General features: G+C 40.6%; 1 protein-coding gene across 3 annotated transcripts in view; it reads right to left on the reverse strand.

Moving 5' to 3' along the window:
- POSTN (periostin) overlaps nt 1-22080 on the reverse strand; it is a 137849-nt gene that overhangs the window by 81157 nt on the left and 34612 nt on the right. For all 3 annotated transcript variants that reach the window (XM_033950367.1, XM_033950365.1, XM_033950366.1), the window contains exons 3-7: nt 17442-17506; nt 10752-10909; nt 7836-8000; nt 4427-4573; nt 3223-3364 (exon numbers count right to left, since the gene is read on the reverse strand). In XM_033950367.1, coding sequence (XP_033806258.1) covers nt 3223-3364; nt 4427-4573; nt 7836-8000; nt 10752-10909; nt 17442-17506 — 677 coding nt within the window. The remainder of the gene's footprint in view (nt 1-3222; nt 3365-4426; nt 4574-7835; nt 8001-10751; nt 10910-17441; nt 17507-22080) is intronic.

Raw genomic sequence — 22080 nt, forward strand, 5'->3', positions numbered from 1 at the left:
CACTGGCTCCCAATACAGGCAAGAATACCTACTATTTAAAGCTATAAAAGGAGACAGCCCAACTTACTGGAACAACCGACTAATTCAATCCACCTCGACCAGACACAGGAGAACCCACACACTATTCACACACCCGCCAACCAAAAATGTCAAACAAAGAAAACTTTATGACAACTTACTGGCCACCAGAGCAGCAAAACTGGACAGATAACTCACCAATCTGCTGTCTTCGACCACAGATTACAAAACCTTCAAAAGAGAAGCAATAACCATGCTCTTCAAAAAATACATAAAACCTATATAACACATCCAGATCCGTTCCCAAGGTTCACCTACAATACTATCTACTCCTTAGCAAACCTAAAACGCTCAAACTAATACCATGTTCAAACTAACCCTTTGTATTTCCTATTCTAAGGTAATCCGCTTATGTACTTAGTAACATTATGACAATTCTTATGTAATCCGCCTTGAACCGCAAGATAATGGCGGAATAGAAATCACAAATGTAATGTAAATTTGTGGAGAAAAAGACTTCAGTAAAATGATAGTACTGCAATTTGTTAGCAACAGCTCAATACTGCAGACTCTCTTTCTACCATAGGTGTAAAACATTCCACATACAGGAAAAAATCCCAAATGAATCAAACAAGTTCAAAACCTCCTTTAAACTGAATTGTCCCATAGAATAATAGGGCCAAACTGTGCTCTATGTGCAATGCAAAATGCAACAGGACAATGAAAACTCGAGAAAGAAATGGAACAGTTGACTTAACTTCGAGAGCATTGAAAGCAAATCAATCCATAAAAAGCCTCATTGAAGTCTTCAAAATCAGTCCCTGAAAGAGCCCCATTGAAGGGGTTCCCCGTTTCACACAGCTTTTTCAAGGGACACAGAGCTAATTTACACTGGCACACGGCTTTTCACATATGTGGTCTGTACCTAATTTTGGTCACATACTTGCTTTTTAATATCACTATCTTTTATTTCCAGCTCTTCAGAGAAAGAAAAGCCTAATGGTTAGAGAAGCAAGCTGAGAACCATGAGATCCAGGTTCAAATCCCACTATGGCTCCCTGAAACCACTGGCAAATTATTTAACCCTTATTTCAACAAAACATAGTGCCACTTTCATTCAAAATACAATTTTCTTATATTAAATATTCAATTCATGACTAAATAACTAAACCTTCTCCGATCTGTTCGTGATCCCCTTCTTTATCATGCCTAGCATTCTGTTCACATTTTTCGCCGCCGCAGCACATTGTATGGACAGCTTCATCGACTTGTCGATTAGAAATCTCAAGTCTCTTTCTTGGGAGATCTCTCCAAGTACTGCCCCGGACATCCTGTATTCGTGCATGAGATTTTTGTTACCGACATGCATCACTTTACACTTATCCGTGTTGAACCTCATTTGCCATGTCGATGCCCATTTCTCGAGCTTGATTATGTCACGTTGCAGATCTTCGCAATCTCCCTGTGTCTTCACTACTCTGAATAACTTCGTATCGTCCGCAAATTTAATCACCTCACTCGTCGTACCAATGTCCAGGTCATTTATAAAGATGTTGAAGAGCACGGGTCTAAGCACCGAGCCCTGCAGCACCCCACTGGTGACGCTCTTCATGTCCAAGTATTGTCCATTTACCTCCATAAGTGGTTTGTTTAGAGAAATTATTCAACCCTCCATTGCCTCAGGTATAAGCTTAGATTTTGAAGCCATTAGTTACAGGGAAATATCCACAGTACCTGAATGTAACCCCCGTGGAAAAAGTGTGAGTTCATAGTTTCATAGTTTATTAAAATTTGATTAAACGCTTTACATAAAATTCAAAGCGTTGTACAGTAAAAGTTTAAAATATTAATTAGGGAACAAACTAGAAATAATAAACATAGGGGTCCTTTTACAAAGGCGCGGTAGCGGTTTAATGCGCGGAATACCGCACGTTAAACCACCTGCTACGCTAGTACCTAACGTCTCCATTGAAGAGGTGTTAGGATTTTATGCTGCTGCGGGGTTTAGCACGTGACAAAATGTCTGACACGCTAACCCCTGTAGCGCGCCTTGATAAAAGAAGCCCATAGTCATATGAGACAAACAAATCTGGAGGGGAGGAGGACGAGAAAACAAAAGGGAAGAACTACAATTTATGAGAAAAGAGTACATAAATGGATAGAAATAGTAGGCATGACAAGGTAAGTATTGTGAGAGAGAAAAAAAAAATAAAGATTATTAGAAAGGATAAATCAGTTGTAGGCATCTTTAAAAAGAAAGCATTTTAAACTACTCTTGAATTTATCAATGTTTTGTTCTCTTCTGATGTATAGAGAGAGATAGTTCCAAACTGAAGGAGCAATGACCGAAAAGATAGAACCCCTACGGGTGTCAATTATTTTTAGTGACGGAACATAAAAGGCTCCTTTTACTAAGGTGCATTAGGGCCTTAACGTATGGAATAGCGCGTGCTAAATTGCCGCGCGCGCTAGACCTTAATGCCAGCAATGAGATGGCGCTATTCTAGAAGTGTAGCGTGCGGTTTAGCACACGGTAATTTTGTGCATGCGCTAAAAACACTAGCGCACCTTAGTAAAAGGAGCCCTAAGAGTATATTTGGGGGGATGGATTTTAGGGTTCTGGGGGATCATATGGTATTAGAAGTCTGTCTATGAAAGCGGGAACACTAGTCTGTAGAGTTTTAAAAGTTAAATACTATAGCCCATATTCTATACCTTAACTTAGGTGCCATTAGGCAGACTACTGGTGCCTAAGTCCAAAACACCATGTAAAAGCGGACTTAAAAGAAAATTTATGGGCTCTACTAGTGCCTAAAAATATGGCACCAGAATCATGCCTCCAGAGGCGCTTTATGGTACCTAATGCCAGAAGTGGCGTTAGGCACCATGAAGTGCCTATGTAGGTGTGATTCACGTCAAAGGTAGATGCCAGAAATGTAAACCTTGAAAACCCTGGCCTACATTTCTAGTGTCTACCTTTGCCGTAGGCGTGATTCTCTAAACGGCGCCATCACGTGATTGACATGTGATTGGCGCCGTTTAGAGAATCCTGGCCTAAGTAAACCTAATCCTGGCCTAAGTAAACCTATACCTGTTTTATAGAATTACCCCACTGGAGCTCAAAAACGTAATGCCTTCAACTGTAGCTATAATTAAATCATTGCTGCGGTAATACAGCATATATTTGCAGCATTATTCAAATACCTTCAGAGGCCACTTTGTCACCCAAGATCCTTTCTAGTACTCCTCGTGGAAGTTTTGCAAATGCATCATTAGTAGGAGCAAAAAGTGTGAAATGACCAGGTTTTCCAAGAGTATCCAACACATTTGAAGTAATGGCAGCAGCCTAGCAAAGACAGCAAGTATATAGTTAGACACAACATCAAGATACAAATATCTTTAAGCAAAAAGGGATCCTTAAGCTCTGATATAAATAACATTGTTTTCAATAAATAAATCTGAAAAATATCAGATATTATTAAATTGAGGTAAGCATCTCTCTCCTTCTCTATTTCCCTCCCCAACTGTGGTATCCAGCATCTCTCTCTTTCCCTACTCCCTCCCCCATGGTGTCCAGCATCTCTCTCCTCCTCCCCCCCCTCCCTCACCATCTCTCTCCTTCTCTATTCCCTCCCCCTGTGGTGTTCATCATCACTCCTTTTCTTTCCAAGTGTTCCAAGTTTATTTAATTTTTCCTCCTTTCCCTCCCCCTTCCCTTATTCTGTATTTGCCTTTCACACCTCCCTGCTTGTGGTCTTCAGTGGCTTCCATTCCCTTACTAATTTCCTTTAGGTGACACCAATGCTCCAGTCAGCATATCTACACAACACTCATCACAGGATCTTAAGCATCCATGCATGCTCAAGGCCTCATGCTGGCCCCAATATCTTCCATAGGCACATTGACTACTGTGTTGGCGCCACTTCCAAACTGTGCTGCCCTATGGAGATGTATAGTCTGCCTAGTGTCTAAGCTGACTCTGCCTATGAAATATTATAAGCATGCTTTTTCTATGTGCAAATCAAGCTTTATATGAAGAAAAGGTTTTATAGAATTACTTCCAATATGTTTTGAGTACAACAGTGTATTTTGGGATTTGACTGACTTCCAGAGAGTTGCTCTCGCTTGGACTATTCAATGACTTAGGGCTCCTTTTACGAAGGCTTGTTAGGGCCTTAACGCGATGAATAGCATGCGCTAAAATGCCGTGCACGCTAGCCGCTACCGCCTCCTCTTGAGCAGGCGGTAGATTTTTGGCTAGCACGTGCTAATCCAGTGCGTGCGCTAAAAACGCTAGTGCACTTTCGTAAAAGGAGCCCTAGTTTGATTATTCTTATAAAATCCAGAGACGCGTACATTTTTACAGCAAGCATAAAAAAAGTGACATTTTAATTTCTCTTTCACTTACGCTAAGAGATGAGAGCTCATCCTCAGATTCAATAACATCTTGGATGGTATTTCCAACACCTGTAATAACACGGTCTATGACATGAACAACACCGTTTGTCGCAATTTGATTCCCATGGATGATTCTGGCACAGTTGACAGTAACAATCTATATATTAAAATAAGTTGGAGAAAAATGAGAAAACCATTAGGTTTGATAATGTGATCTATAAAATTATCGCATACTTTCTCAGACACTTACCCTCTCTTTTACTAAGGTGCGCTATGCTTTTTAGCGCACAGTAAATATTAGTGCACGCTAAACACACACTAAACGCTAATACGTGCATGTTATCCTATGGACGTGTTAGCAGTTAGTGCACGTATTGATTTAGCGCGCGCTAAATGTGCATTAAAACGCATAGCGCACCTTGGTAAAAGATGGCCTTAATATATATATATATATATAACAAAATATCAGAAACAGTAAATTAGTTTTTCATTTTTCAATGTTTAAAAAATAAAAATAATGATATGAGATATATATATATATATATATATATGAATTTAAAGGCAGTTTACAATGCTACCTTTTCACAGACCCATACGAGTAATTTAACCATTCTGATATCTTATCTTTTTATCTCTCCCTTCCTTTCCTCATGTTTTCTCCTTTTTTATTTCTTTATCTTCAAAAATTGTAGTTCTCCCTCCTCTCCTCCTGTTTTCTATCCGATCCTATGTTGTGTTTGTTTGATCCTTGTTAGATCTTGTCTGTCTTTTGATTTTCTCCTTCAATTTTAAGTGTTATTTTAATGTACAACGCTTTGAGTTTTATGTTTAGCATTTAATCAGATTTTTAATAAACTATGAAACTATGAAAATCAGGCTCATTTTCAAAAAAGAAAAATGACATAATGGGGAGATAGATGAAGATCTGCTGGTAAAATGCCCAAAACATAGAATCACACAGTCGCCGAAAAAAGCATCGCACAGTTGCCAAAATCAAGATGTCTGCAAAGTGGGTGTTCTGTATGTGTGACAGAGGCTTGACATGGGTGTTATTAGGGGATGTAGGTTTTGTCGCCAATCCAAAATATGCTGAGACCAGTAAAATGGCCTTTTGCTGTGCGGTGGTCAAATTGTGGTACTCACTTGTCAGTCAATTCCAAAAATGTCACGACAAGGGTAATTACAGAAAACTATTAAATATCGCATTAATGCATTTTTCTAGGAACTGATCTTTGCAGTTGTTCTTTGAATGGACACTTCAAGTGATTTTCTGATGATTATATGTTAATATTTGTTTGATTTTATTTGTTTTATTGAATTATGTATGTAACGATATGTATACCGTTTAGGTTTAAACAGTATATAAATTTTTAAAATAAAATAAATAATTAACAGATTACAAAATGATTTGCTTGGGAAACAAAAATACGCCCAGAGTTAGACCTGCTTTAACAGTGAATAAGGTGAGGGACAAATTATCTTTTGACCCACTAGCAATTTGGTTGTGTCGGAGATTGGAGAGCAAGAAAGGAGTGTTTGTTGAACTACTGGAGAGACGCTGATTGCTGTCTACACCCATTTTACAAACTAAAATTTCCAAACTATGAACAGGATACTGAAAAGACATGAACATCTTTCTGGCAGCATTGGAATGCCCAATATTATAAAATGACCAAACAAGCATCCATGTGGAGGGAGTGGTGCCCCGTGCGCTATCTTGGTGGGGGCACCGGCACCCATCTTACTCTCCATTCCCCCCCCCCCACTGCCACACGCGTGCGTCCCTTGCCTTCCCCCGTAACTTTTTAACATTCCTGGCACAAACAGCAAACCAAACCTGCTGTCGCATCAGGGTTGGCTCTTTCTTTGACATCACTTCCTGAACCCGTGCCTAGGATGCGTTGTCAGAGGAAGAACCAACAGCTGACGTGGGCAGCAAGTTGGTGATGCTGCTCACAGCGGGAATGTTAAAGAGGTACAGGGGGAAGGGGTGCACGTGTGCCAGGAGGGGGTGGGGAAGGAGTGGATAGGGGTGGGGTTGAGGGCAGGGAAGAGGGTGGGGAAGGGGTGCCACCACCCAGGGCGTCTCTCACCCTCTCTACTTCAATGTGGAGGAGTAGCCTAATGGTTAGAGCAGCCTGCTGAGTACCAGAGCAGAGATCCAGAAGTAATAAGTTTTAATCCCACTGTAGCTCGTTCTAATTTTCTTTTCTTTTTTTTAATTAACCCTCCAAGTACAGAAAAATAATTCCTGAGACTTCCCTTACTTCCTCCAATGGAGCACCTTTCTAAAACCTGGACGTTCCAAGTACCAGGCTTAAATAGAGATGCCCACCTTTTTTGGACATGGACATCACCTTCTGCAATCAAATTTGGATATCCATCTTTTGCCTCCTCCCTTAGTCTAGCTTTATAAAATTGTGGGCATCCATGCAATATGGACATCTAAAATACTGGTTTTCAGATGTCCAAAAACAGGAATAGAGCTTCTGCAATAAATACCATATTTCCATATTTCTGATGTGGCTGAAGAGGAACACATGGGCCAACAGACACAGAGAACCATGTTGATTTTGTACGACTGGTTTCCCTAGAGCAAGCCAAGCTGAATATCATAACTGTGTATATGTGATGCTTGATAGATTCTCAGATTATTTTACTTGTATTATATGATAAACTACAAAGGATTAAATATTTTACAATGTGGTGAAATATAGAAACATATAAACATGATAAAGATAAACATATAAACATGATAAAGATAAACAGATAAAGGCCAAATGGCCCATCCAGTCTGCCCATCTGCAGTAACCATTATCTCTTTCTCTCTCCGAGAGATCCCACTTGCCTATCCCACACCTTCTTGAATTAAGACACAGTTTCTGTCTCCACCACCTCTTTCAGGAGACTGTTCCACACATCTACTACCCTTTCTGTAAAAAAGTATCTCCTTAGATTATCACCTCTTAACTTCATCTCATTCCAGAGCTTACTATCAAATGAAAGAGACTCAACTCAAGCACATTTACATCACTTATATATTTAAACGTCTCTATCATATCTCCCCTCTCCCGCCTTTCCTCCAAAGATATTTAAGTCTGTCCCCATATGCCTTATGATGAACAGTCTACATTACCCATATTATATCATTAAAAAAATTAGCTATATTCATCACAGTGATTTCTTCAAGTTATTCATATTTCATTCTACTTTTTTTGCATTTTTTTCATATTGCCATGTTATCCTTTATGAACTGTATATTGTTAGTGTTAAGAATGATCCAATTTTCCCTGAAATATATCGTATTCTATTTTATTATGTCCAATGTTTACACTGGAAATGAATGCAGATTAATGCTGGTAATTCAGATACAAAACATAACATATAGAAGTCATGATTGATACATGCAGGAAACATACCCCATTGGGATAGTGGTTGATCAGTAGATTCAGATCGTTATACATGGAATTAACTGCCATGCCATTTTTAAGATCCTTCGTCATCATCCGCTTGTTTACCATATGATAGTGAAGAGCATTCAACAGTTCAATGTTTACATTGCTCAGCAAGCCACTACGAATTTCCTGGAAAAGAATATCTATTTATTAGAAGGATTTAAATGCATAATTTCCAGTTTTGCATAGCAAAAAACACTTCCTTCTATAGATGATAATGAAACTGGTAGTTTTGGCATCTTTCCTTCTCACTGTCTCTCTATCCTGTTTTTTTCCAGCTTCTTGATATCATGGAGAAGGATCAACAAAATGCAATTTTTACCATCATTTATTTACTTGTGAGTCTGTACATGTTTGTTTTTTTAAATTTATTAAGGAGTTGATTCTATATAGGGCGCCTAAAGTTAGGCGCCTAACTAACCTCCCCTTTTACAAAAGCGTAGCATGGTTTTTAGCGCCAGCTGCAGCGGTAACAGCTCTTTTTTTTTTAATTCTTTTTTTTAATTATAATTTTGAATGCATTACAATATTCAATAATTCCAAAGGAAAAAAGGAAAAATCACACAAAACAATACATAATCAAATCATACATACATAATTCCTTTTAAGCCCACATTAATGGGGAGAATATGTTACTATTTCTAATCAAATAAATTCAAGAAAACTAAAGGACTATAATTCTCGGTTCATACTAAACAACCTTGAATCATTCCTTACTAAAAGGGATATAATTTTAATTTGGTTTCTCCTCTTGTTCTCAGCTAGATGAAACAAACTCATTTCTGTTCTCTCGCAACTAAAAATTGTTGTAGTTGTATAGGATCCCAAAAGACATACTCAGTATCTTGTAACTTAATCAAACATTTACAAGGAAATTTCAGGTAAAAAGATGCCTCTAGGGCCAAAACTCTATCCTTCAATTTCAGAAATTCTTTCCTTCTCAGTTGAGTTGTTCTAGAGACATCCGGAAATATCCTAACTAGATCATTTCATTAACTTATTTTTAAAGTAAAGTTTCATTAATAACATCTTATCCATCTCGCTCATGCATGTTATCACCAGGGTGGATCGACTCTGGATCATATCCTGTGTATCTTCCAGAAATTCAGTCAAATTTACCTCTGGTGTGGCCAGGTGGTCCACCTCCTGGGCAGATTCAATTTTTTTAAGGAAGTTTTTCAAAGAAGTACTGGGAATGGCCAATGTGGAGAAATTTCCAATAAATAATTATTATTATTATATTCCTCCTAAAAAAATTGAATCTGCCCAGGAGGTGGTAACAGCTCTAATGCGCATAAAATTCCTATGAGCGTAGGAGCTGTTACCGTCGCGGCTGGTGCTAAAAACCATGCAACGCTTTTATAAAACGGGTGGTTAATTGGCAGAATACCCTTAATAACCTCAATAATTGGTAAAAAAAAAAAAAATTAATCGGGCAGTAGGCGCCTATCCGATTCTATAAAAGATAGAAGCTTTTCGCATGGCACTTAGTGGCGCCTTACGCCAAGTGGGTGTTTTTATGGGGCGTGGCTTTGGTGCCACTAAGTAGAGATTGACACGGGGACCATTTACCATGGTAAACCGTGGTCACCGCAGTAAATCCTCAGGAATGGAGACATTTGCAACTGGTTTACCGCAGGAATGGGGATAAGACCTTTCACTGCACATTTTTAAAGAGGGGGTATGTGTGTAACTTAAAGTAATGCCCTGACCCGCCCATTTCCACGCCCCCTTTTGGATTTGTGCCTACATGAACATGTATAACTTGTAATTATTTTTAATTAGCACCAATAATTGCTTGTTAAAATGCCATAAGTTGGCGCTAATTAACTTGTTATTCAATTAAGAGCTCCTTTTCCTAAGGTGCGCTATGCTTTTTAGCGCGCTAACAATGTGCTAAACGCTAACACATGCATGTTAGTCTATGCACGCGTTAGCGGTTAGAGTGTGTGTAGATTTAGCACGTGCTAAACGTGCGCTAAAACGCTTAGCGCACCTTAGTAAAACAGGGGATAAATTGTGTGTGCAATTTAGGTATGAGACCAAAATCACACACACAATTTTTAGCGCTTTTATAGAATTTGGAGGTTAGCGCATTTCCTGTGCCAAACTTATGCCCGCTGAAACTTGATGTAAATGTTGGCACTCAAGTTAGGCACGGTTGGAACACCCCTGACACACCCATGGCCACACTCCCTTTTGAGATACGCGACAAGGGAGTTAAGCGCCTTGCCTTATAGAACAGCATGCAGCCATATGCACAAATTTTAATAAGAGATAAATTAATGTCAATAATTGTGCATCTCTGGCTAAGTTTGGAGGTCAAATTAGCTGCCAAAATAGCTGGAATATCTTTCACTGGTTTAAATCTAACAAGCCAGTGCTGAACAACAGCTTGGCTGGTTAAATAGAAACTGGCCCAAACCACCTGGATATTCAATGACAGTCACTGGAAACGGCTCGGCCATGAATATCCTGACTGACCGCCTATACCAGGAGTCGGGCCGGCTGAGTTCCAAAGTCTAGGTATTGGCTCCATTGTGTTGAGGAAAACAGTTTGTAAACTGCTCTACTGTAAGAATTTAACATTTTTCTACTTTACAGTATGATCCTGTTTCTCATTCACTGTCTCTCTCATTTACCAATTTTCCGGAAAGTACTGAAAACTTACTTTTCTGACTGACTCCCCGGCTTCAAACTAATGACTATAGAAGTTAAAGATCTGTCCAATTCCTTATATATTTTGCTAATATTTTGTAAACCGAGTCGAGTCCTCTTGTAGGGATGAATCGGTATATAAAACTAAAGACTGGATTGGATTAAACACTTTCTGCTGTCTACCTTTGTGTTTAAAAAATTAGATTTAAAATCAATATTTACAGCGTCTAACAAGTCCCAGGCCTCATTGCTTGGTGCAAAGAAAGTAAAGGAGCCTGCTCCTTCGATCTCTTTCCTCAGATCTGACTTGTCAGAATAGTCTTGCGTCACGGTGGCTCCCACAATCCCCAAGGTGCCATAAATATTATCGATAGGAGCAACTGGAAATGAAAAAGAAAAAATGACGATATTATTCAAACGATGGATCTCTTAATGCAGGCACTTCACCCATCTTTTAAACTCAATCAAATCTAACCATATTATGATTTAATCGAGCATAATCAACAAATTGTGCTGTTTGTACAAACTGATACCATCAATGACAGTGAATTACTGGGAAGGGCAATTTTCAAGGACATTGTGCTTGGTTAATTAACCAATTACATTGGCCAACAAGCATTTTGCTACTGGAGTTCTGTCACCTGAACCTTAACAAGGGCCACATGCTCATTCTAAATCTGAAAACAGTTTTCATCTATTACATCCTGTTTTTAAGTTATGCGTCAGTTTGGGTTTATATCATTTTATGTCAATAACGCTACTGTGAAGTGTCATTATTTTACTTTTTCTGTAACACAATATTGCATTTCAGGACAGCTCATCGATCACATGTAAAGTACTCCCCCGAAATTCATGGGGGTTACGTTCCAGGAACCTCCGCAAATCTTGAAAAACCACAAATATGGTTTTTCGTGGGGGAGACCGGAGAGGGCAGCAGGAGAGGCAGGAGAGAGCTACTGGAGCGCCGGCAAGTGAAGGAAATCACTCGCTGTATGCTCTGACCGCCTCTTCCTGCACTAAAGTCGGGCCTTACCAATCAGGAGCTGCGTGTCAAAGCAGCTCCTGATTGGTAAGGCTCAACTTTAGTGCAGGAAGAGGCGGTCGGAGCATACAGCGAGTGATTTCCTTCACTCACTGGTGCTCCGGCTGCTCTCTCCTGCCTCTCCAGCTGTCTTCTTCTGGTCGGCAATTGCGGTCGGAAAATACCGTGAATGACTGGGACCACGAACCGCTGACCGCGAATGACTGGGGAAACACTATACCGGTAATTTGAAAGTTATACTAAAAAGTGATTGTGCTGCTTTTTCTACCTGTGAATTTTTATATTTTGTCTGCTTTTGTCTAAGATATTATAATTATTATGAACAGACGAGGTTGTGTTAACCATCCTGATCATTTCTGGACAATTTACTGCACAAGATCAGTGAAAGAAGCTGTCCAGCAGACTTCAATGTGCATACAAGCATTATTTTGGCTGTGAAGTTGGTGACCAAGATAAAGCATGGGCACCTCATGTGTGCTGTCTTCTGCTATTTGGATTAACACAGTGGCTGAATGGGAAACAGAAGAAGATGCCTTTCGCTGTACCCATGGTGTGGCGTGAACCAACAAATCATCACTCAGACTGTTATTTTTGCATGACAAAAATTGCTTGGTTCACAAAGAAGAATAAATCAAAAATTGTGCATCCTGATTGCCCATCAGCAATTAAACCCGTTCCTCATGACTCAAAGAATCCAGTTCCAATTTCTCCGTCCACATCTGCAGAACAATGTGCTGAAAATTCCGATGAAGAATGTGCCTCTACTGCTGTGGAGGAGTCATATGAACCTGAAGTGAATGAAAACCAATCTCAACTGCTAACTCAAAAAGATCGTAATGATCTGGTTAGAGACTTATCACTGTCAAAGGAGAAATCAGAATTGTTGGGTTCAAGGCTGAAGCAATGGAATCTTTTAAGGTAGGACACCAAAATATCTTTTTCCCATGATCGTCACACCATCCTGGCTTCCTTTTACCAAATGGAAGGAAACATTTGATTCTGTACTGATATTAATGGTCTCATGCGTGAACTGGGATATGAATGTTTCTGATGAATGGAGACTATTCATTGATTCAAGAAAAGCAAGCCTTAAAGCGGTACTTTTACACAATGGAAACCGTTCCTGTTGCTCATGCAGTTGGGTTGAAGGAAGCATACGAGTCGATGGAGACACTTTTAAAACTAACATGCTATGCAGATCACCAGTAGAACCTCTGTGTTGATCTCAGTGCCCTGCTCCTGGGTCTGCAACTAGTGTATATCAAATACATGTGCTTCTTGTGTCTTTGGAACAGTCATGATGATGCCAACCACTATAGGCAGAAACAATGGCCAAACTGAGATGAATCCATACCTGGCAGATACAATGTGAAGCACCTGCCTTTAGTACATCGTGAGACAGCCTATCTTCCAGCACTTCACATAAAACTGGGTCTGCTGAAAAATTTTGTCAAGGCGATGGACAGAAATGGTGATGCATTTCAGCACCTAAGAAGTGCGTTTGGTTTCGAGAAAAGTGAAGCCATAATCAAAGAAGGTGTTTTTTGTTGGACCCGAAATCCATACACTGATCCTTGATGATGCGTTCAAACAGAAGCTGAACTCAGCTGAATCAGCAGCATGGGAAGCACTCATGCTGGTTGTTCAGAATTTTCTTGGTAATCACAGATCAGAGAATTGTGCTGAGTTTGTGGAGAACCTGCTGACAGCATAGCAGCTAATGGGTGCCAGAATGTCACTTAAAATGCACTTCTTACATTCTCACCTCGATTTCTTCCCACCCAATCTTGGTGATGTCAGCGATGAGCATGGGGAAAGATTTCATCAAGATATCAAGTTGATAGAAAGCAGATATCAGGGAAAGTTCAATCCTAGTATGATGCTTTTGTAACATAAACTGTCTTTTTAAGGACGACTTAGATCTAGCAGGGGAGAACACTTTCAAAAGAAGCGGTGCTAATGGCTCACCGAAACCAGCAGCAGTATCGGGAGCCCCTCTCCAGCAGGGCACCTGGTCACAGTTACACCCCTCCCCCGATCCAGCAGGGGCGAACACTTTAAAAGAAGCGGTGCCAACGGCTCACCGAGACCAGCAGCAGTATCGGGAGCCCCTCTCCAGCAGGGCATCTGATCACAGTTACACCGCTCCCCCGAACCAGCAGGGGAGAATACTTTAAATATATATTTTTTATTTCTCTTGATACTTATTTTTTATCTCTATTTTTTATTTATTTTACTTATTTATTTTTAATTCTATCTTTAAATTTATTTATTCATTACTTGGTGGAATACTCATTTCTATCTCTATCTCTATCCCTGTCTTTATATTTTATCTTTATTTTTCATAAATTGTCTCTTCAGGTACTTTAGTTAGATTGTGAGCCTTTAGGACAGTTAGGGAATTTCCAAGTACCTATCTTATTTATTTTTATTTATTGTATTTTTTAATGCATTCATTTTTGTAAACCGCTTAGAAACCTCATGGTTATTAGCGGTATATAAGAATTAAATTAAATTAAATTTTACCTTCTGTTCCCCCTCCCTTTGTAATTCTTTCCCTTGTGTGTTCTCTTTCTCTCTATCAATTCTAGTTCCAACCCTTCTTTCCTTTTGTTCCCGTTCGTCAATGTCTTTAAAAATTGTCATTTCCCCTGGTCTGTTTCTGTTTAAATTGTATTTTATTTGGCACATTGTTTTGGTGTTTTTGTACACCGCCTAGAAGGCTCGATTGGGCGGTATAAGAAATTTTAAATAAACTTGAAACTTGTTGGTTCATGCAAAGAGAGACAAATGTACAGTACAAGCGTAAAAGCAAGAGTCGCAAACATTTCTGAACATGCTGACATCACTTTTGTGTGAGTTGAGAGCGGCGTAAATATATGCTCCAAACATGTCTCCTTATTATCTTCATGTTTGTTTTCAGAGTAAACTCCTTAACACAAGTTTGGTGGGACACAGTTCATACTTGCAATATTGTGCCAATATGGCAAACTGTCTAAAAAATCAGTAACGTGTATCTCAGATGCCTGATGTACTAGCTGAATTTCAATTACAGATCTGAAATCAGCATCGTTAAATTAACTAAGAACACTTTTAAAGTTCTCAGTAGCAAAGAAAAACTTTTGGGGGGTTGACCAGTGTTATTTAGGCAAAATAGGAGAATGAAATTTGCCCTCTACCTCAATAGGTAAAAGTACTGGTTAACAGCACTGGTTCTTTTACCCCCATCCCCCCAAAAAAAAATAGGGGGATGAAAGGGCTAGTTGATTACGCAGAGGGATTTTGAAAATCAGACCTTTAGGGGTATAGATACCAAGGTTGTTCCTGCCATAATGTGCATTATTTGCCCCTTTCCCTTCACCTTCAAATGCTTTACTCTTACCCCAAAGATACCCACAAGTATAGCCAAGTATTTGATTCCTTACTCGCCACTAAGAACCTTGATATCTATTCAAGATAATAGAATGGCAATACCTTCTGCTTACAGAGCTAGGTGGGAGCCTACTCGAAATAAAGCATTCTATTATGCAGTTCCAAATTTATGGAACCATTTGCCACGAGAGTTGAGATTAGAGGCAAATTTAAAGTCTTTCAAAATGATGCTAAAGATAGTTTTCTTTACAAAAGCAATCGAGCAAGATTTAAATCAATCCAATATTACTCACGTATTCCAAATGTTCTAGGTCTTCAGTCAGTAGTCTGGTGAAATTTTAAAACCTCAAGGGTATTTTAATGATTTTATTTAGGAGTGAATGCTTTTTGGTATGTTTGTTGTTTCTATGGTTAGATTTATCTTGGTGCTCCTTTTACTAAGGTGCGCTAGCATTTTTAGCGCACGCACAAGATTAGTGCATGCTAGCTAGCTAGCGGTAACGGCTAGCGTGCGTGGCAATTTAGCGCGTGCTATTCCGCGCGTTAAGGCCCTAACGCACCTTTGTAAAAGGAGCCCTTAGTGTGTTTACTGTTTATTTGGGCCACGTCTATCCTATCTAATAATAGAGTTCTTATATATAGATATAGATATAAATATAGATATATAATTTAATTTAATTTTACTTTTATTGTATTCTATAAACAGCTTGGACCAGTGAAATGAGCGAGCGGTATAACAAGATTAATGAACCATAAACCATAACCATAAAGCACCCTCCAACCTCCCTTATTCCTCCTGGGCCAATTTTCTCCATTCCTAGTGTCTAGTAGGTTCAGGGCAGAAATTCTTGTGGAAAGTATCTAAAAGCACCTTATGGCAATAGTAGGTGCCATGATTAGACTACTATTTTGCACCACGGGTAGAAGATTTTTTCTTTTTACTGCTTGGCACCTTGTGAACTAGCATTCTATGAGCACATGAAGTATTTATTACCTGCTATAAGATCTATGCCATTCAAGCAAATGTGATTCAGAATCTATGTGGGGTTGTTATTTTTAGTGACGTTGTTTCTATTTATCCCTGCATTTATTTGGATTTCCCCTTGTCTGGTTTGGAATAAGACTACATCAATCTTTGGCATTAACTTTTAACATTCAACTTTCTTCCATTTTCTGCTTTCTTCTCAAATCTATCTACTTTTCCCATGTCTTCACTTCCCTTCATATCTATTCATGTGCACCATTTACTCACTCACTTTGCCCTTCCCTTCCCATCCACCCCCCTCCCCATCCATGTATACCATCTCCTTTCTCTTTCTTCTCCCCTATTCCATCCATCTAAAAACATGTTGTCCATCTTTCTCCCCTTCCCCTCCGTCTCTGTTCACCATCTTCTCCCTGTCTCCCATGGTCTTGACACCCGGGCTGGTGGCGCCCTCTCCCACCTTCCCCCACCTCCACACACCCCTTCCCTACCCCCTCCTTTCGTGCGTGCCACTTCCCTTTCCTCATTCCTCTTTAACATTCCAGGTACGAGCAGCAACCCCCCAAGCTGTTGTCGCGCCAGCGATGGCTCTTCCTCTCATATCACTTCCTAGGTGCAGGTCCAGGAAGTGATGTCAGAGGAAGAGCCGATGCTGGCGCAACAGCAGGTTGGGAGTTGCTGCTCGCTCCTGGTGAGTGTTGCAGAGGTATGGGGGAAGGGATGCAGCAAGCAGGCGTGGCAGTGGGGGTTGGGTGGGGAAGGAGCAGGGGGACGGAGAGGAGGATGGGTTACATGCGCCGTCACCAAGATGGCGCCCGGGACGGAACTCCATTACTATGCCATTGGCTTGTCCTTTTTTGCTTGTCAGTATTTCTATGAGGTCATTTACATGCTTACATGATTACTTATATGTATACAGACATTTAAGTGCATTGTTAGCCCTTGAAAAGAGACAGCTTCTTATAGAATTACCCCCTTAGGAAGTTAATTGTTTCACTAGCCTCTTCCTCAGTCTCTATTCTTATTATGTTTCTTCCTGATTAATGTTAGTTATATTTATTTATGTAAAACATAACAATTAGTGGACAAAGTAGAGCAGGGGTGTCAAAGTCCCTCCTCAAGGGCCGCAATCCAGTCGGGATTTCTGGATTTTCCCAATGAAAATGCATGAGATCTATTTGCATGCACTGCTTTCATTGTATGCTAATAGATCTCATGCATATTCATTGGGGAAATCCTGAAAACCTGATTGGATTGCGGCCCTCGAGAAGGGACTTTGACACCCCTGAAGTAGAGGAAGACCAATCCAATTCTAGAACAAGGGTAAAAGAAGTATATTTTAATCATTAGACTGAATGCAGATTTACGTTTTGGCTCAGAGGCATCTGCCTCAGGAATCAATAATTTGGTTGTTTTATCCACTGAAAGTTATATTTGTTTTGCACAAAAGGTGGCTAAGAAATACTGTAATAATGCTTCTTATAGAAAAATAATGTTGCGAATAGTTTTGTACCTGCTGGACATCCTTGCATGCCATTGATTTTCATGTATCCAGGGCAACATTCATATAAGACTACCCTGTTTAAAGACAGAATAAATTTTGTATTAAACAATCAGCACTATGAGTGCAATGTTAACAGTTTGCATGGTTCTTGAGCAATTAACAAGTGAGAATGTCCATATTAACAACTGACACTGAATGGCACAGTAAATACTGTAGAACAGGTTGGGATTGGGTCTTGCAGTTAATATGGAGGTAGTTACTGCGCGTTAACCCTCAGATTCTATACATGGTGTGCAAATTTCTTCATGCTATCCTGAGATGAGCGTGTAACTAACGGATCCTTTTACTAAAGCCAACAGCACAGGTTGGTACAGTAAATACTCTGGCGCCCATAGGAATTGACTGGGCATTGAAGCCTTTGCCATGTGATACTCAGCTGCGCGACATTTTAAAAGGGGGTTAAATAGGCTGAGTGTTAGAGTACTAACAATCAATTATTGGCGTTAATTTTCAAAAGTTTAGATTTGCACGCGCATCTTGCTGAGTGACATTCTACACAGATTCACAAGCAAATCTTAGTGCCCAACTCAAATAGGGATGTAGCCACAGGAGGGGCATTGGTGGTGCCTGCCTATTTAAACATCAACCTTACACGTTTTAGTTGGCTTAATTGGCGCTGTTCATTGAAGGCACCATTAAAAGATGATTAATTAACCAGCAGGTGCCTAACTCAGTAGGCATCTACCACCTCATGGTAGGCGTTTTCACCGAGGCCCCCATCGGTGCCTACTGTATTATATTGTGTGTTTATTTATTATTTGCCTTATAGCAAGCGAAATACAAATCAACACACATAATAAATGTCATTACAGATGTAAAAACCATACAAAAACACAATATAAAAACATACAGCGATAAACAGCGATGTTCATAACATGAATTCTCATAGCCACAAATGTAGTCCCTCATTCTTCAACCATATTTCATTTTGCAAAACAGGTGTTTTAGCAATCTTTTAAATGTTTTCAAATTCCCCTGTCGCCGTATATATTGTGGAAGCCATTCCTCTTTACACAGAACACACCCGCCCTTGTTGTTTGCAATTTCAAGTCCTTTCTCGTTGGCATCTTCAAATCCCAGTGCCTACTGGAGCCTAAGCGCCAAGTAGGCATGGTTAGTTAGTGGCTTCTAATGCAGGCATCCTATACAGAACCAGGCCCTAAGAAACCACTTCTAAAGGTTTCATATAAGCTAAATAAAAGCTTGGATTATTGTTTTTGGGTACTGAATGTGGTATATGAGTACTTTACAAAGGCAGCATAGACATGCATGTGCCTTTATAAAACAGGTTTTAAGGGATAACTTCAGTAACACACAAATGCTCTCATACAAAGTTATATCTGTTCTTGAGACAGGTGCCAAATTGTGAAGATGTGTACACACACAAAAACACACATATCACAATTCTGTACCTGTTCCATCCCAGAAATATCGACAAGCAGGCTTTGTAAAAACATCTCTACTGTTCTCTGCACATGCATCTGAAGACATGTATTCTTCAACAAAATTTTATAATAAGCTATATTCTACATGAAACCATGGAAAATGCTTTATAAAAATTAGCTCCAAAGAATTAAAAAGAAGTTATCTTTTTGCCCTTGTGATTGATAGAAAGGAAATTTTGCTTGTTGGATCCAGGGCCGGATTACCCAATAGGCCAACTAGGCACATGCCTAGAGCCCAAAATAGTCAGGGGGGCCTGCTGAAGGATGACATACCAGATAGCAAAGGGCCCCCCCTTCCCTCCACTTCAACTGGCCCCCACCCAATGACAACAATGCTGCCCCCCCAGCAATGGGCCCCCACCTGACGACAACAACGCCGGCCCTCCCCCTCAGCATCGACCGATAGTAATGCAGCCAATGAAGCTCGAAGAAGACCTTGCGATGACTGCATCTGCTGGAAGAAGTAAGTGACGTCGGAGGGGGATGGACCGGCAGACGCAGTCATCACGGGATCTTCTTCGAGCTTCATTGGCTGCATTGCCATCAATCGATGTTGAGGGGAGGGCCGGCATTGTTGTTGTCGGGTGGGGGCCCATTGCTGGGGGGACGGTGTTGTTGTTTTCATCGGTTAGGGGCTCGTTGCCATGGAGGGAAGTGGGGAGGCCGTTGCCATGGGGGAGGGGGCGCGTTGCCGTTGCTGTGTGGAAAGGGTGGTGGAGGGAGAAAAAGGGGGCATATGCTGATGGAATTGGTGTGTAGGGAAAGGGGGAAAACAAAGGGAAAGGATACTGGAAGGATTTAGGTTGGAGGGAAAGAAAAGGAGCTAATGTTGATGGAATTGGAGTGCAGGGAAAGGGGGAAAACAAGGAGGAAGGATACTGGATGGATTTAGGCTGGAGGGAACGAAAGAGGGCAGATGTTGATGGAAGTGGGGGGGAAGAGAGAGAAGGGAGTAAAATGCCAGACCATGGGGGTGTGGGTGTGGGAGAGGAAAGGGAAGAAGAGGAGAGGAGAGGAGAGAGATGCCAGATCATTGGAGGAAGGAATGGAAGAAGATGGATGCCAGACCAGTGGGGGTGAAGGGAAAGATGGAAGGGGGAGGCATACAGTTTCTAGAAGTGGCATAGGACAGGGTAGATGGGAAGAGAAACGGAGAGATGATGGACCCTGGGGTGGTGGGGAAGGAGGGAGAGATGCTGGATGAAAGGGTAGTTGAGAGAAGGACAGATGGTGGATCTGGGGATGGTGAGGTCCATTGCCGAAGCTGCAGATATGGACATGAAAAAAGGAAAGATGCCAGACCTCTGAGGGAGGGAAGGGAATCGGAAGGGGAGGACAGAGATGGAAGATGACTGGTTAGCACGGAGAAAGAAGAAAACGACAAATGGGCAGGACACCCTGGCAAGCGAGTTATCAGAAGACAACCAGAGCCTGGGATCAACAAAAGGTAGAAAAAATAATTTTATTTTCTGTTTTGTGATTACAATATTTATTTTGTTTACACCACAGAGCCGGTGTGGGGTTGGAGATGTTGTAACCCTATCTGTCTGCTAAGACTAAGCTTTAGTCACTTAGGGGTCCTTTTATTAAGGTGCACATTTAGCGTGTGCAAAAGCAGTTAACGTACCTTAATAAAAGGACCCCTAAGTATCTTAATTAAAAATTTGACCTGCGACTTAGCCTTTTTTTTCAGATTTTGGCCCCTTATGTTGATTGAGTTTGACACCCCTGATGTAGAGTGAGGCAGTTAGGCAATGTAAATTTGGTTATTAATATAGACTTATATTTCAGATAATATTACTGCTTTACATTATATTTGAACGCTTATATATACATATTGAAAGGGTTCAGAGTTAATGTCCTGGGTAAGTAGGTGGGAAGGGAAGGAAGGGGGATTTGTTCAGAGATGTTTGGGGGTTGCATAGAAGAAAAACTGTGCACTGGTATGCTAATCTTTGTTTGTTTTGAATTTAAAAAAAGAAATATAAGTGGAAATAAAAAAGTAAATAAGAAAACAGATAAATGGGAATGGGGTGTGGGCGGGGCGTGGGCGGGGTATGGGTGGTTCAGGCCCAGGGGGGCCCAGTGTACTTGTGTGCCTAGGGGCCCTCGAAGAATTAATCCTGCCCTGGTTGGATCACAGAAGCTAAAAACCACTCTGTCTTTGCAAACATAACCATATAGAATTGGAAGAGAAACAAATGGCTTCTTTTACAAAGCCACGCTAGTGGCTGCTGCGCGGCAACAGCCCCGAAGCCCTTTAAATCTCTATGGGCTTTGGGGCCGTTAGTGCAGCGCAGCCACTAACGCAGCTTTGAAAAAGAGGCCGAAAGTGATTTCTTCTGGGTCCTTCTGGAGTAACAGAATAAAAAAAAACCTCTTTTGAATGTGTCTATGGCCTACTTCTGTTTGTTTTATATCCATGATTGTGGATCCAACTGGTCAGGATCCAAAAACAAAGGAACAAACATTCCACAGCAAACAACAGAAAAACAGTGGAGATGACTAAAAAACAGTTTTACTGGTTCTTGTTGACTCAACACAGGCCTGTATTTCACCTAAAATGCCTGCATCAGGAGTCTGAAAGGTGAAACAGCGGCAATAAGAGAGTCAAACAACTACGATGTGAATATCAGTGCAATGTGCACTCATCAACGCAATATTCAAGATGGCAAAGCATTTCCACAAAAACTGCATGAAGGGATTAAAAAACATGGGTAAATTACAACATAAGAACATAATAATTGCCGCTGCTGGGTCAGACCAGTGGTCCATCGTGCCCAGCAGTCCGCTCACGCGGTGGCCCCCAGGTCAAAGACCAGTGCTCTAAATGAGTCCAGCCTCACCTGCATACGTTTCAGTTTAGCAGGAACTTGTCCAACTTTGTCTCGAATCTATGGAGGGTGTTTTCCCCTATAACAGACTCTGGAAGAGCGTTCCAGTTTTCTACCACTTTCTGGGTGAAGAAGAACTTCCTTATGTTTGTACGGAATCTATCCCTTTTCAACTTTAGAGAGTGCCCTCTCGTTCTCCCTACCTTGGAGAGGATGAACAATCTGTCTTTATCTGCTAAGTCTATTCCCTTCAGTATTTTGAATGTTTCGATCATGTTCCCTCTCAGTCTCCTCTTTTCAGGGGAGAAG

This window comes from Geotrypetes seraphini, chromosome 6 (assembly GCF_902459505.1).
Source record: "Geotrypetes seraphini chromosome 6, aGeoSer1.1, whole genome shotgun sequence".
NCBI classification, from domain to species: Eukaryota; Metazoa; Chordata; class Amphibia; order Gymnophiona; family Dermophiidae; genus Geotrypetes; species Geotrypetes seraphini.